Genomic DNA, 15,401 nt, shown 5'->3' with positions numbered 1-15,401 from the left:
CTGACAGAGATCTGCCTGCCTCTGACTCTTGAGTATTGGGATTAAAGGTGTGCGACCATGCCCAGCTAAGATTATTATTATTATTATAACGTATGAGTACTCTAATCTGCATGTACACCTTCATGCCAGAAGGGGGCAGCAGATCCCACTCTAGATGGTTGTGAGCCACCATGTGGTTGCTCGGAATTGAACTCAGGTCCTCTGGAAGAGCAACCAGTGCTCTTAACAGCTGAGCCATCTCTCCAGCCCCGCTAAGATTATCTTAAAATATATTTATTCATCTTTTAACTGATTTACTTTTCCCCTTTTGTTGCGAATGACTCTTTTTCTCATACATTATATTTACTTATTCGTGTGTGTGTGTGTGTGTGTGTGTGTGTGTGTGTGTGTGTGTGTGTGTACACATGGCAGGCATGGATGGCCAAAAGGCGGTCAGAGGACAGCTTTCGGGAGTCAGTTGACATTCTAGTGCATGCCAAGTACTGCCTTCTGGGTTTCACTGCGAAGGGTGTTTTAATTATGTGTATGTATCTGTGCGTGGGTTCATGGATATGAATACAGGTGCCTGCAGAAGCCAGAGGTTTAAGACTCCCACAGGGCTGGAATTGCGGGTGGTTCCGGAACCCAAACTTGGGTCCTCTGCAAGAGCAGCAAGCCCTCTTAACCACTGAGCTATCTTTCTAACTCGCCAAGTTTCGACGTTCATCTGGCAGCCTTACATTCATCATATCCTGGGTGCTTACCCAGGAGTATGGTACTAGCAGATAGGCCTTTCTTTTTTTTTTTTTTTTTTTTTTTTTTTTTGGTTTTTACGAGACAGGGTTTCTCTGTTTTGGAGGCTGTCGGTCCAGCCTGGCCTCGAACTCACAGAGATCTGCCTGCCTCTGCCTCCCGAGTGCTGGGATTAAAGGCGTGCGCCACCAACGCCCGGCTCTAGGCCTTTCTTTTTAATTAATTAATTAGTTAACTAATTTTAGGGTTTTTTTATTTGTTTGTTTTTTGAAGCAGGGTTTCTCCATGTAGCCCTGTCTGTCCTGAAACTCGCTCTGTCGACCAGAGATCTACCTGCCTCTGCCTCCCAAGTGCTGGCATCAAAGGAGTGCGCCAGTATGCTTGGATCTTTTTAACGTTTTAAGAGACTTTAAAGTCTCTTAAACACATAAATGCTTTGCCCGGATTTATGTGTGTGCACCACATTTATGTGTGTGCACCACAGAGGTCCAAAGAGGGCATCAGATTCTCTGAAACTGGTGTTACAGATGGCTGTGAGCCTCCGTGTGGGTGCTGGGTATCAAATTGAGGTCCTCTGCAAAGGCGGCCAGTGCTCTTAACCGCCCAGCCATCTCTCCAGCCCAGACAAGTATTTCTTTTTCTTTCTTTCTTTTTTTTTTTGGTTTTTACGAGACAGGGTTTCTCTGTATTGCTTTGGAGGCTATCGGTCCAGCCTGGCCTCGAACTCACAGAGATCCGCCTGCCTCTGCCTCCCGAGTGCTGGGATTAAAGGCGTGCGCCACCAACGCCCGGCCAGACAAGTATTTCTTAAACTGTTGTTATTCCTGCTTCGCCGAAGGTTAACTGGGCCAGGGCATCTGGCGCCACATGTCACACAGCTGGTAAATGTGTAGGATCCCACACCTGTCTGTGGGGTGCGGTGCCTGTGGGGAGTGGCCTGCAGCAGACACACGGACAGTATGTGGGAAGAACAGGTGGGGCCCGTTCCCTTACGGTCGAGCCTTTGATTATCACCACCCATTATTCTTGCTTCCCCAGCCCAGCAGTTTCCTAACTGGGCAACAGGGATCCAGCCCCACAGGTGGGAGGGATACAACGGAAAAGCTCTGAAGCTGTCCTGGCCACCGGGTGGATAATGGGTTTGGGTTGCCCAGGGTGCAGTTACCAGGGATGGACACTGGGTGGAGCCACAAGCTGCTCCAGACCCATCATCACCTGCCCATTCAAGTCCATACACTCAAGCTGGAGGGGTCCATCCTGTTACTCGCCAGTTTTTCATATTCCCACCCAAATTATTCCTCCTAGCCAAGCATCCACGGTATCAATCAGACCCATCGAGCCACGCCCTCATTTGTCCAATGTCCTGCATGTCCCTCTTCCTCTAGATAGGTCTGCCCATGTACCAGCCCTCTCTGTCACTGCAGCATGATTTAGGTCTCTACTCCTACCCAGACAAGCATGTCTTCTCCTCCTTCCCCACAGCCCTCCCAGCATCCCTGACCCTGGAGCCTCTCGGCTCAAGCTGTATGCATCCCCACTTAGTTCCCATTCCCGTCTCCTGTGTGGGCATCCTTCCCCCGCCTGACACAAAGCTGTCACTTGTTGATCTGATGCTGAATCTGGACCTTTAGATGTCAGGGGGAAGTAGTGTCTCTCATGTCAGGAGCAAAGTGAGGGCCGGAGATGTAGCTCAGTATTACAGTACCGGTATACCATATGGGATGGGTTACAGCCTCAGCAACACACACACACACACACGCACACACACGCACACACACGCACACACACGCACACACGCACGCGCACACACGCACACACACGCGCGCACACGCGCGCACAGACACGCACACACGCGCACACACACGCACACACGCACACACGCACACGCACGCATGCACACATGCACATACGCACACATACATGAACACACATGCATATGTACACACACATGTATTCATGCACACACACACATGGACACACACACACATACATGCACATATGTATACCACACACATACAGGAACACACACACACATGCACATATACACACATGCACACCCCACACACATACATGAACACACACATACACATGCATATGTATATACACATGTATGCATGCACATATGTACATACACACACATACACACACTGAGTATCCTGGCACACTCATATCATCCCAGCACTTGGAAGGGAGGATCACTGAGAATCTGGACCACATAGTAAAATCCTGTACCTAAAAAACCTAAAATATAATGAACGGGGAAAGATGAAAAAGTACATCCTGTCTACACAATGCAGGGCAGTCAAAAGACCCAACCATCAGCCACACACCTCTCCTTAGATCCCTGCTGGCTCATGGCCCCAGCCTGCAATCCCAGTGCCAGCGTCGCCCCCACATGGCTCTGGGGTGTCGGGAACAGCCTGCTAAATATTTCATGACCCACACTCAGGGGCTTGAATTATTCACCCAGTAACCAAGGCACAGTGAGTGCTGGGGTCCTGGGGGTTGGAAGCCACAGGGCGACCCCTGGGGCCTGCTGAGTTCCAGGGTGGGCCAAGGCTTTGTGAGCATTGCCTGTCCAGCCCCTTCTGGACTTCCAGAGGGCAGTGGAGCCACACCCTCCTGTCAGCTGCTAGCTGCCACACCCAGCAGTCCTGTCACTCAGTAAAGGGCCCCATTATTACTCGACTGTCAACAACCTCCATTGAGAACCGGGAGGCCCAGGGCGTGGGGCAACCCTGTTGACCAGCCATGAGAAGGGGCAGCTGACTGTCTTCTTGCTTGGCATGGAGGCAAGAGGAAGTCCAGGCTCCCTCAGACTCTGCTGTAGAAAAGTCACAAAGCTATGGATAAGCATAGGGAACAAAGTGAAAGGCCTGGGACCGGATGGATGAATGGACAGGAACAGGAACAGGAACAGGAACAGGAACAGGAACAGGAACAGGAACAGGAACAAGGAGAATGAGGCCAGGTGTGGTGGTGCACGCCTTCAGTCCCAGCGCTCGGGAGGCAGAGGCAGGCAGATTTCTGTGAGTTCGAGGCCAGCCTGGTCTACAGAGTGAGTTCCAGGCCGGCCAGAGCTACATAGAGAGACCCTTTCTTAATTAGAAAAGGATGGTCACTGCCTGATAAGAGCCACTTTTAATTGCGTGGTTACTCACTCCAAACGCAGTGATTAGCCAGTTTCACACGCTCTCCCATCCAGTTCTTGTTATGGTTTAGGGGTGAATCTGAGCACTGTTCCCCTTCCTCAAAGAGGAAGCTCGGGCAGACAGGGCTAAGTTCATTTGATACAAAATAGACAACTATTACCTGTGATGTGAACCCGAGAGAGGGAGAAAGAGACAGGGAGGGGGTGAGAGAGAGAGGGAGGGAGGGAGGAAGAGAGAGAGGGAGGGAGAGGGAAGGAGGGAGGGAGAGAGAGGGAGAGAGAGAGAGAGAGGGAGAGAGAGAGGGAGGGAGGGAGGGAGGGAGAGAGAGACAGGGAGGGAGAGAGAGAGAGGGAGAGAGAGAGAGAGGGAGGGAGGGAGGGAGGGAGAGAGAGAAGGAGAGAGAGAGACAGGGAGGGAGAGGGAGACAGGGACGGGGTGAGAGAGGGAGAGAGAGAAAGGGAGGGAGAGAGAGAGGGAGAGAGGGAGGTTGCAGCTGCAGCCATGCTGTGTCCACACCTTTCTTGTCTGTCTGTCTGTCTGTCTCTTACACAGACGTCTACCCTTCTCTCAGGAACCCTTTGCCATTGGGCTCAGGCATGCATGGGCCCGGGGACATGACAAGGGCTGAGCAGGCCCGGGGACATGACAAGGGCTGAGCAGGACCTGGTGTAAATCCCACCTCCCTCAAGCTGGGTCACAGTGTCCCTTCTTGTCTGAATTCTCACACCTATGGTTAGGACATCCGTCTCTTCTATGCCTGGGAGAGTGAGCCAGGACCAGGAGTCCTACCAAGCACGTGCCAGGCTAGACTCCATGTCTGCCGTGTGTGTAGTAGGGTGACCCTGACCAAAACGGGCAAAAAGGACCTCAGGAGACCTCCAGATGGCTGTCACCTGGCTCCCCTGTATCCCACGGTTCCCATACGTCCTCAGTCCCCACTCACCATGTGAGACCCCAGCACAGCCCTCTGCCCTCCCCAGGGGACACCCTCCGCTTGACAAGCTGTGGAGGGGCTGGGCCTCTCCCCGGTCCCTGCTCCTTTGCAGCCTGTTCTTTTGGACATAGCACAGGCGTCTGGAACGCTACATGTTCCCCTTGGTAGAGGACAACCTCTCCCTCTGTCTCTCTTGAGACAGAGTTCCATGCAGTCCAGACTGACCTAGAACTCACTGTATACAGCCAAGGGTGGTCCTGAACTTTTGATCCTCCTGCCTCCGCCTTTGAGTTCTGGGATCACAGGCTTTGTACCACCACTCAGTCTATAGGACGCTGGGGCTGGAACCAAGGCAAGGGCTCTACCACCGAGCTGCAATAACCCACACCCTTGTTCGCTTTTTTTTTTTTTTTTGGTTTTTCTTTGTGTAGCTTCAGATGTTGTCCAGGAACTCACTCTGTAGATCAGGCTGGCCTCCAACTCACAAAGATCCTCTTGCCTCTGCCTCCCAAGTCCTGAGTGCTGGGATTAAAGGAGTGTGCACCACCAACGCCAGCCCCAGCGATAGCTTTTTAAAGAATTATTCTTGGCCGGGCGTTGGTGGCCTTTAATCCCAGCACTCGGGAGGCAGAGGCAGGCGGATCTCTGTGAGTTCGAGGCCAGCCTGGACTACCAATCGAGTTCCAGGGCAGCCTCCAAAGTCACAGAGAAACCCTGTCTCGAAAAACCAAAAAAAAAAAAAAAAAACTTATTCTTTCTTTACTTTATGTGTACATGGGATGCCCTGAATGTCTTCCTGTGCTCCGCATGCATGGAGGTACCCAGGAGGCTGAAGAGGGCGTTAGATGCCCCGGAACTCGCATTCCACAGGCGGTTGTAAGCTACCACGTGGGTGCTGGGAACTGAACTCCGGTCCTCTGCAAGAGCCAGAGTATTCTCCTAACCACCGAGCCACCTCTCCAGCGCTGTTACCCTCCTTCTGGAGTTTGGGAAAAACCTTGCTCCAAGATCTCCTGCAATGATCATAGGTCATAAGTAGTTCGTGGTCTTCCCCCCCCCCTCCCCGGGGATAAAGGTGAGATGAACTAACAGTGACCGTTATGGAAGACACTTTGTTAGAAAACGGTATGTAGGCCGGGCATTGGCGGCATGCACGCCTTTAATCCCAGCACTCGGGAGGCAGAGGCAGGTTGATCTCTGTGAGTTCGAGGCCAGCCCGGTCTACTGAGTGAGTTCCAGGACAGCCTCCAAAACAATACAGAGAAACCCTGCCTCAAAAAACCAAACCAAACCAAAACAAAACAAAAAAAAAGAAAGAAAGAAAAGAAAACAGTATGTACATAGTCTATTTCTGAAAGCTGTTCAGATCTATACCAGTTTACAGCTACTGCTGCCACAGAGATCAAAGAGTGATCGTCTCCACGGCCTCAGGCTCTGGTCAGAGAGTAACAGTTCTTATTCTGCTGCTGCCAACAGCATCTGCCCTAAGGGAGTTTGGGAAGGACCCCCCCTCCCCCCCCACTCCCCCTTCCTCTATGCACACAAGGTGTTTGCCAATCCCATCTCCTGTTTATGCTGAGAGCTTGGCCTGTGGGGGAGGGGGGAATCACAGCGTTATTCTCAGGAAGGTTCTAGGCCAGCAGAAAGCCTGGCTTATCTTCATCGTCAGGTGGACTGCATTTACAGTCACCTAGGAGACACCACCAGGCGAGTTGGTGAGGGCAGATCCTGAGGGGAAGACCCACCCTGCGTGTGGGAAGTGACCCCCATGGGGTGGGGTCCTGGGCTGTTTGGAAGGGGAAGAAAGGAGGCAGCCAGCTGAACACCCACTCAACTCTCTCTGCTTCCTGACTGTGGACACAATGTCGCCTCAGTCAGGTTCCCACTGACTTGCTGCCCCACACCCCCTGCCCCGTAACCGACTATTATGTCCTCTTAAACTGAGTTAGAACAGCCGGGCATTGGTGGTGCACGCCTTTAATCCCAGCACTCGGGAGGCAGAGATAGGTGGATCTCTGTAGGCCAGCCTGATTTACAGAGAGAGTTCCAGGACAGCCTCCAAAACAATAAGGGGAAACCCTGCCTCGAAAAACCAAAAACCAAAAACCAACCAACAAATAAATAAATAAATTGGGGGTGGGGGTTTGCTCTCAACCTAGCCTCCTCTTTGTCCGCTGCGAGTTTCTTCCAAGCTGGGAGAACTGTATCCCCGGCACTGGTGAGCTGGGAAAGGAGTTCAGACCCATTTGTGGAGTGAATAAGGGTGTACGTGAAAAGAGATAGGCCAGCCAGGAGCTCTGTGGCCACCATGGCCTCAGGCTCTCCAGCAGACTGGGTCCATTTGGCAAATGGGCCCAGGGAGATGCAGTAAGGGAGTTCCATCTAGAGTCACAGGCAGTAACCTGCTACCAGGCACAGACCCAGGAGTCCAGACTCCTCATCAATCAACAAACAAAGGCCCACTGCGTGGCAGACACGGGACACACGGAGCGAGGAAGATAAAGCCTGGAGCCTCATCAGTCATGGGGTCCAACAGTAAGAAAACACACGGAGACGCAGCGAAGGCTGTGTCCACAGACGATAAGGGCCCAGGAGCCTGAGAGGAAGACCCCGTCTCTCTCCTGGTCTCAAAAGCTCAAAGTCAGGGTTGAGCCCAGGGCTCACCTCCAGCAGCCTAGGCCCCAGAGCGTCCCAAAGCGGACATGGAAAAGGCATTTGGAATTGGGACTCTTGGACTCAAGAACTCTGTTAAGAGCCAACCAGACGTTAGTGGCACACACCATTAATCCCAGCAGTTGGGAGGCAGAGTAGGCAGATGGCTGTGAGTTCGAGGTCAGCCTTGCCTACAAAGCAAGTTCCAGGGCATCTAGAGCTGTTACACAGAGAAACCCTGTCCTGAAAAAACAAACAAAATCTTAGAGGCAAAGATGTCTGCCGGCTCATTGACCCTTTTCTGTTTTCCCAAGTGGGGATGCAGACACCACGGTTACCATGAGTTACTTGTGTTTCTGTCCAGGACTGTCAGCCCACCTGTCTCCAGACTAGGGGTCCCTTTTTTGCAGGGTGCTTAGAGGAAAGCTTCTCCTCTCCCCCTGTCCAGAGTGGGAGGGAGGTGTTCTGCTGCAAGTTCTGTTTCTGGAAAGACTCAGTCCAATGAGCTGGGGTAGACTAGAGAGCGGAAGAGCACTGTGTGTTCCTGTGTCCCTCAAGCCCTCTGCAGTGCCCCAAGGCACAGACCTGCGCTAGCCAGCCCTTCCCAACGCTGCCCAGCCCTCCAACTCCTCTGCAACTCGCCAGCCCCGTGGCCCACGGTTACCCACAGCCTCCCTGGGCAGGATCGAGTTTCCCAAGGATGGCACTCTTCCTCCCTCCGCAACGCACCAGGAGAGAGCTGAGCCCTTGAATAATTCACAACGCTTCACAGCAGGCCGGGGACGCTCAAGAGAGCATCAAGCCACAGCTGCAGAGCTAGGCTGTGGGGTCCTCTGACTGGACCCTGTGGCCCTGGAGAATTCCGCCCTTCCCAAGGCCAGAGGTGACACAGGCCCACCAGCCCCTGACCGCCTTTTCTAGTCTCCCTTCCTGCCTCAGCTCAGGCTGACATCCACTCAAAGATAACTTCTTATCAGCCTGGTCACAAACCAGGATCGGAGCCCAGGCTCTCTGTCTAACTCCCCGAGATTCATGGTGAATCCCGGGCGGTCTGGCAGCTCCTCAACGAGGTCATTTGGCACAGAATCAGCACCAGAGCCCAATCTTACTCAGCCCCTGGGAGGGTCAGGGTCTCCAAGGACTGGAACCCAGAAACCCGCTGCATGGCAGAGCTGGAGTCTTCCTACGTGGTAATCTCAGTTCCTGGAGGACTCTAGGCTTGTCACCAGTGGGCTTTTCACTAAGGAGGGTTAAGGGGCTAGTAGTTCTTTTTTTTTTTTTTTTTTTCGAGACAGGTTTTCTCTGTATTGTTTTTGGAGAGGCTGTCCTGGAACTTTCTCTGTACACCAGTCTGGCCTCGAACTCACAGAGATCCGCCTGCCTCTGCCTCCCGAGTGCTGGGACTAAAGGCGTGCACCACCGCCACCCTGGCTAGTGGTTCTCACTGGAGCCTGCAGAGCAGGCTTGGAGTCCTGTCTTTTTATAGTGCTCCCACCAGCCAGGAGCTCTAGGTGCATACCGTGTCTGAAGGAGAGGCTGCTGGGAGCAGGAGAGCGTCTGTACTACATAACCTGTCATTTTAGGAACTCAGTGTCCTGGGCTTAGAGAGAGGGTGTGTGACAGTACATCAGAATCGCAGCCTCTGGGCTGAGGGCATGCCACAGGTATGGCCAGGCCCTAATTTGAAGGGTCTAACAGAAATCTGGGCCAAAGCTTCCTAGGGCTGCTGATGGTATCGAGTCAGACCCCACCCTCAAAGGTCTCAGACCCCACACTGACTTGAATGTGACGGCCAGGCCTGCTTGCTGAACACAAAACCCTTCACACCTCAGTGACCACCAAATGGCTTTGCTGAGAAGCCACCCCAGTCGCAAAGTTCCTGCTGGCTCACCCACCCAATGCCAGACAGGGAAACCCTTGCCAGAGGCCGAACAGGTTCAGCCTGCCTGTGCGGAGCCAAGGAGGCAGCCGGGGCCTGGTCTTGTAGGTCTGAGATCTGTCCTATGCTCACACCAGCTGTCCGCCCTGTGCCATGTGGTCACATCGGCCACCAGCCTGCTCCCCGGTGGACACTGGCCACGGGACAAGCTCAGAAATGGATTGGGTGATGAGTCTAACCCTGTCACCTTGCAGATGTCCTCCTCCGAGGCTGGACACACACACGTAGAGAGAAACTGATCAGAACCCTCACCCTCTTCTCACATCCTACAACTTTAGGAAGAATCCATGTCCTTTCCCTGAGCCCCTGTCCTCACCCCCAGGACACCTAAGACATGACTGCCTCCTAACCCCCAGACTCTGCTATGGGTCTTTCTCCCACACGACCCCATCCTGTCCCAGCCACTTAGAGTCCCGGGAAGGTTTAGATGCTCCTCCACCAGTGACAGGAATGGGCTGAGAGGCCATAGAACTGGAAGATTCTCTAAAGGCCGCCTGGCCTGCTCATAGCTCTGGGGCTAGGCGGGATCATGGGACTAAAGGGCGGCTCTCCTCTTACCTGCTTGACTCTTGACCTGACCCTTCCTCTCCTGCCTAACTCAGGTCCAGGAGGAGGCTCCTGACTCATCACTCTATTTAAGTAGTCTCAGAAATGAGCACAGACTAGGGCTTAGGACCACCTGTTGCAGCCAAGCAAGCATCCCGGAGGAGGGCTAGTGACCTGGGCCTGCTATCCCAGTGTTCCAAATCCAACTCCAAGATGCCCAGGGAGCTAGGGTTGGGGGCATCTGCTTGTAGACCTGAAACAGAGGCTGTGGTCCCTACAGGCTGTGTGGAAGGGAGAAGTTTCACTTGGACAGGACCTGTCATAGGCCTGGGCCTCTGAACCCGGGGTGGTCACTGAAGCTGCCGCTGACGGTAGCATCCTCCAGGCATTCACCAGAGCCTTGGGCTCTGTACCCAGAGAAGTCCTTAAGAGAAAAGCCCCAAAGTCACCCGTGGTAGTACACGCCTGGAATCCCAACCCTTGGGGTCACAGAAAGACCAACAATCCTGAGACTGGGGGATGGCAGTCACTCAGGAGGCAGAGGCAGGCAGATCTCTGTGAGTTTGAGGCCAGCTTGGTCTACAGAGTGAGTTCCAGGCCAAGCAAAGACTGATCTCAGGAAAAACAAATGAATGCATAAAAGAAAGAAAAAAGGCTGGGCGGTGGTGGCACACGCCTTTAATCCCAGCACTCCGGAGGCAGAGGCAGGAGGATCTCTGTGAGTTCGAGACCAGCCTGGTCTGCAAGAGTGAGTTCCAAGACAGGACAGTCTCTAAAGCCACCACAGAGAAACCCTGTCTCGAAAAACCAAAAAAAAAAAAAAAAAAAACCAAGAATGAAAAATATGGACCAGGAATCCAAGGCCCAAATCCTTTACTTAGCAAGTTCCAGACCGCCTGAGCTACATAAGAGTCTGTTCCAAAAAATAAACCAAGAAGGAGGTCCTGGTCTGGAAGTGTAGCTCTGTGGTGGACTTCCTGCCTGTGGAAGGCCCCAGGTTCAATTCCCAGCACACAAGCAAAGCAAAGGTTCTTACTCTGGGTAATGCTCGACAAGAAGCTTCGTCGACGGAAGGTCTCCTTTGGCGGCGGCATAGTGGATAGGCAGGGCACCTGTGTCTGTGGTGATGACAGAGTTGGCACCACCGTGATGCAGAAGCCAGCTCACCAACTCGGGGTGGCCAAAGCGGGCGGCCAGATGCAGGACTGTGGCACCGGAATTATCTTTTTCCTGTGGCAAGAGAGTGAGTTAAAATGCCATAGTCTGAACCAGGTGCTCAGCCTACTACCAACTCCCCCAAGAGGGGGCGCGAGTCCATGTGCTTACCCTCCCTCGAGGGAAGGGCTGTGCCTAGCTTAGCACTCTGGAGGTGAGACGGATCCAAGGAATTTGAATCTGCTCCTGCCTTTAGGCAACTCCTGGTTGGCTTTGACCCTGGGGACAGGGGCAACAACACCACGTGGGACTCTTTGAGCCCTTTAGGGCATGATGGAGAGTTGTCAGGACACAAGAGGCACCGAAAACATGGTGCCTCCTCTGTCCTAGCAGGAGTTAGACACGGTCCTGATGCTTGGGAAACACGAGGAAATGCCTCCATTGCTGGGCTGAGCAAGGCAGGGAGGGACGGGTTGCTGAGCCTCTACCAGGCTGGCGTTAGGATTTCCCCTGCCTCCAGCCTTGTTCCTCCTCTTCCTCATTCCCAGGTATCTCCTGGGAGGGACAGAACCTTCCATCTTGGTATACCTCCCACAACCCAACTCCCACACAAGAAGCTGCCCGCCTGTGGACTCGCCTGCACACAGCGACAGGAACAAACTGTGTTCTTGCCCTGTGGAGGAGGAGGTTACTAGGCACTGGGTGGGCAGGTCCTGGGGCAGCTAGCCAATGGTGTGGGTGTTTACTAGTAGCAGTCTCTTCTCTTCTAGAGGCTAAAACTCCTGCAGACACCCTGTGGGCCCAGAACTGCTCTTCATATACACCTGCTGCATCTGTACGAGGAGCTGAGGGGCTGTTCATGGGCAGGGAGAGAACCATGGACACCCCCAGATGTCCCCATGGGGGCTGCTGCATCTGAGAGCGTGCGCTCTTCTGGAAGCTTCTAGAAGCTTCAAGCGCAGAGACGCCAGAGAGAGCCACGGCGAGAGGTGGCTGACTTGGGAAGTGAGGTCTCTCCTCTCCACAGAGACCCGTGTGGCCAAGGCACAGAGACCCCGAGGCAGGTGGGTGTGGACCGAAAGACCTCAGAGCCCCCCGGAGGCAGGGGACACAGGGGACTGGCATGCCACCGGTCAGGCTGTGGAGGTGGGAAGGGTCACGGGACACAGAGCAAATGACCCATAGGGGACTAAGGAAGATGCCAGAGTCCCCCGCTGCAGACTGTAGGTGTGTGCAGGCTTGTCTAGTTGGTTCCTCTGAGCTCAGGCATGGCTGGCTGGAGGTGACCTAAGTAGGACCATGCTTATGAAAGTCTGGCACCTCCCTCTCCACTGGTCGTGGGGACGTGGACAGGAGGCTGGCTGTAGTCTCTATGACTCATCAGATAATGATGGCAACAAGGAGTCAGCGCCCCGTGTCCAAGGTACCACCTGCTGGGTAGGCCCTGGGAGCTTTGTGTGTGCGCGTGGGGGCACATGCTAAGCTGTTTATCTCTAGGTCGGACAGGACCAGAGATCAAGGTCACTGCCCCCACACTTCTGCCCCCATCTTTCTGGGGGTAGGGGACAGGGGACATGATAAGCAGGCACAAGGTTGCCTGTTCCTTCCACCTCCGCTGCGGTGATAAAGGGAGGCTTCCGGCCAGGGCTGGACATGAAATCAGGGAGGCAGGCACCTCCCGAAAATGGGAGGCCTGGCTGTGGGCCACATGGCCAGGAACTCCTGATAGCAAGGCCAGGAGATAAGGGAAGAAAAGAAGCTCCCAGAGAGAGATCAGGAGGTGGAGCTTGCCCTCGGAGGACAGGAGGTGGGGGGCTGAACTTCTTTTTGTTAGGCCCCTGCAGACCCGGTTGGAGTTGGCTCTCACGTCTTTGGTATGCAGGTAACCTAGTAGTCTGTGGGTTGTTTTTTCGTTTTTTGTTTTTTGTTTTTTTGAGACAGTCTCACTCTGTAGCTCAGGCTAACTTCAAACTCACAGCAGTCCTCCTGCCTCAGCTTCCCAAGTGCTGTGGTCACAGGTGTGAGCCACTCAGTGCTCTCTGTCAGCTGGACGTCAGGTGCGCTGCCACCTCGGGTTGGCTGCTCAGGCAACCAGAATGCCATACCCATTCCTTCCCTCAGCCTAGGAGACCCTCTGGATCCCGCCTGGTGGCCTCCCATCCCCGCCACGACTCCGGTTTCTTTAACCTTCCTTCAGCACAAGAATGTGGACACCTCAGGGCATTTCACTCCGTGTTCTCTGCTCTGAGGACGCTCTGATCCACTCTTGGTCAGGTCCCCCGCCCCCCAGCAGGTCCTCAAAGTGACCAGGTGGTTATTCTAGGCCCAAAGATTCGGGTGGGGCATTGAGGTGACTTTGGGTTAGAAGGCCCATGCTGATGTCCTGGGATCCACCTATGTCCTAGGGAGAGCTGCCCCGCCTCACGTCCCTGACTTAGTGGTATCTGCATCTTGGCCCGGGGTGACTTTTGGGACCTCGTGCACGCTCCCTCCAGACCTGAGCCTGGAGGACTCCCGCTTCTAATTTGGCAGCCAAGGCCCAACACCAGCCCCACCTTCCTCCAAGCATGGGCCACTCCCTCTCGGATCTGTGCTTGGCCTGCCCTAGGAGATACCAGCCCTGTTGAGTCCAGTTCCCCTCGGGTTTCCCTGATACCAAGTGGCCAGGAATCCACCCAGGTCGTCAATCTCAGGACCCTACCTTATCTAAAGCCGGCCGGAGAGAGAGAAATCTGAAGGGCTCAGCCTAGCCGAGACCGTTTCACCTATTCTCAGGCACAGGAGGGCTGGAGTCCTCTTTGGGGGGCCCAAACCCTCTCTTGGAGTGGACTCACCTGCACTCTGCAACCACCCTGTGTGAGCAGCCACTGCAGGCAGGAGAGGTAGCCTGTGGCAGCGGCGTCGTGGGCCGGTGTGGCGCCGTTGCGCGCGCGGGCCCTGGCCGGGAGGGCAGCCTGCTCCACCAGGTAGCGTAGACAGTGAAGTTTGCCAGATCGGGCCGCATGGTGCACCGGCAGGGCATCTAGCGGGTCGCGCAGAGAAGGCCCCAGCAGGCCAGCGGCGTGCAGGGACTTCAGCACGTCCAGGTCGCCCCGCCGTGCCGCTTGCAGCGCCTGCTCCAGGGCCATGGTGCAGCCCTCGGCGCCGCGACCCGGCGATCAGTGGGTTCCCCGGGACGTCATGCGGGTGGCTTTAGGTTTCAGGAGTAGGCCCGCGACGCAGACGTCGGAGGACAGTGAACCCCAGAGTCAGAGCGGCTGCCCGCCGCCCCGGCTCTACGATCCCTCCGCAGCGTTCTGGGGCGGGGACCCCGAGAGAGCCCCGCTTAAGCCTGGGACCCGCCCTCGCCACGCCTCCTCTCTGTCCCGCCTCCCCGGCCCTGAGCCTTCCCCTGTCCCTGGAGGTTGTCAAGGGCTGGTGCACACAGAAGTTCATTTTCTGATTTGCCGCACATAAAAATCGAGTAGGATTCTAATGCCATCCAGACACGGATCCGTTCATTCGGCTGCCCAGTGGCCATTATGTGCTGTTTCAGGTGCTGGGGACGCAAGCCAGCAACCGATGGCAGTTAAAAGGAGCTACAAGTGTCACTAGAACCTGGCAAGAGGGAGATAGGAAATAGTTTGTCATGGGCATCAAAATTTGCCTGGTGCTGGGACTGGTTGGCAAGAAGGGGCATTCAAAGCCAGGGAACTGGACGCCACTGCCCAGAAACTTAAAGGTCCCATTAAGTACAGAATGCGGAGTACCCCATGTTCAGGATGCCAAGGTCCCTCTAGAGTCTAGAACCAATAAAAAGAAGGGAGACAGGGAAGGCAGAAAGAGAAGAAAGAAAGAGAGAAAGAAAGGAGGGAGCCAGCAAAATGAGCATGCAAAAGTGCGTTCTGCCAAGTCTGACAACCCAAGCTCTATCCCAGCAACCCCCATGGTGGAAGGACAGAACCAACCCCTACAAGTTTTCTTCTGAACCCCACATGCACAGGCCCCCAAATAAATAAATACAATGATTGAAAAAAAGAAACAACTCCAAAACCCATAGGATCTCTCTCTCTCTCTCTCTCTCTCTCTCTCTCTCTCTCTCTCTCTCTCTCTGTCTCTCTCTCTCTCTGTCTCTCTCTCTCTCCCCTCTCTTTGGGTTTTCAAGTCAATGTTTCTCTGTGCAGCAGTCCTGGCTGCCCTGGAACTGGCTCTGCAGACCAGGCTGGCCTCGAACTCACTGAGATCAGAAATTCACCTGCCTCTGCCTCCCAAGGGCTGGGACTAAAGGCGTGCGCCACCACCGCCCAGCCAG

The 15,401-nt window shown here is 54.4% G+C and overlaps 1 protein-coding gene across 1 annotated transcript in view; it reads right to left on the bottom strand.

Annotated features, from left to right (window-relative positions):
• Espn (espin) overlaps positions 1-14,396 on the bottom strand; it is a 34,908-nt gene extending 20,512 nt beyond the window's left edge. Inside the window, 2 exon segments of the mRNA XM_021232597.2 lie at positions 10,992-11,185; positions 13,945-14,396. Of these exon segments, the coding sequence (XP_021088256.1) occupies positions 10,992-11,185; positions 13,945-14,238 (488 nt within the window). The 5' untranslated portion in view covers positions 14,239-14,396.
• Positions 14,397-15,401: the final 1,005 nt, after the last annotated feature.

The sequence above is a fragment of the Mesocricetus auratus genome, unplaced genomic scaffold (assembly GCF_017639785.1).
Source record: "Mesocricetus auratus isolate SY011 unplaced genomic scaffold, BCM_Maur_2.0 Super-Scaffold_100042, whole genome shotgun sequence".
Classification (NCBI taxonomy): Eukaryota; Metazoa; Chordata; class Mammalia; order Rodentia; family Cricetidae; genus Mesocricetus; species Mesocricetus auratus.
The sequence above is the reverse complement of the archived record's forward strand: the minus strand, read 5'-3'. Positions and strand labels throughout refer to the sequence as shown.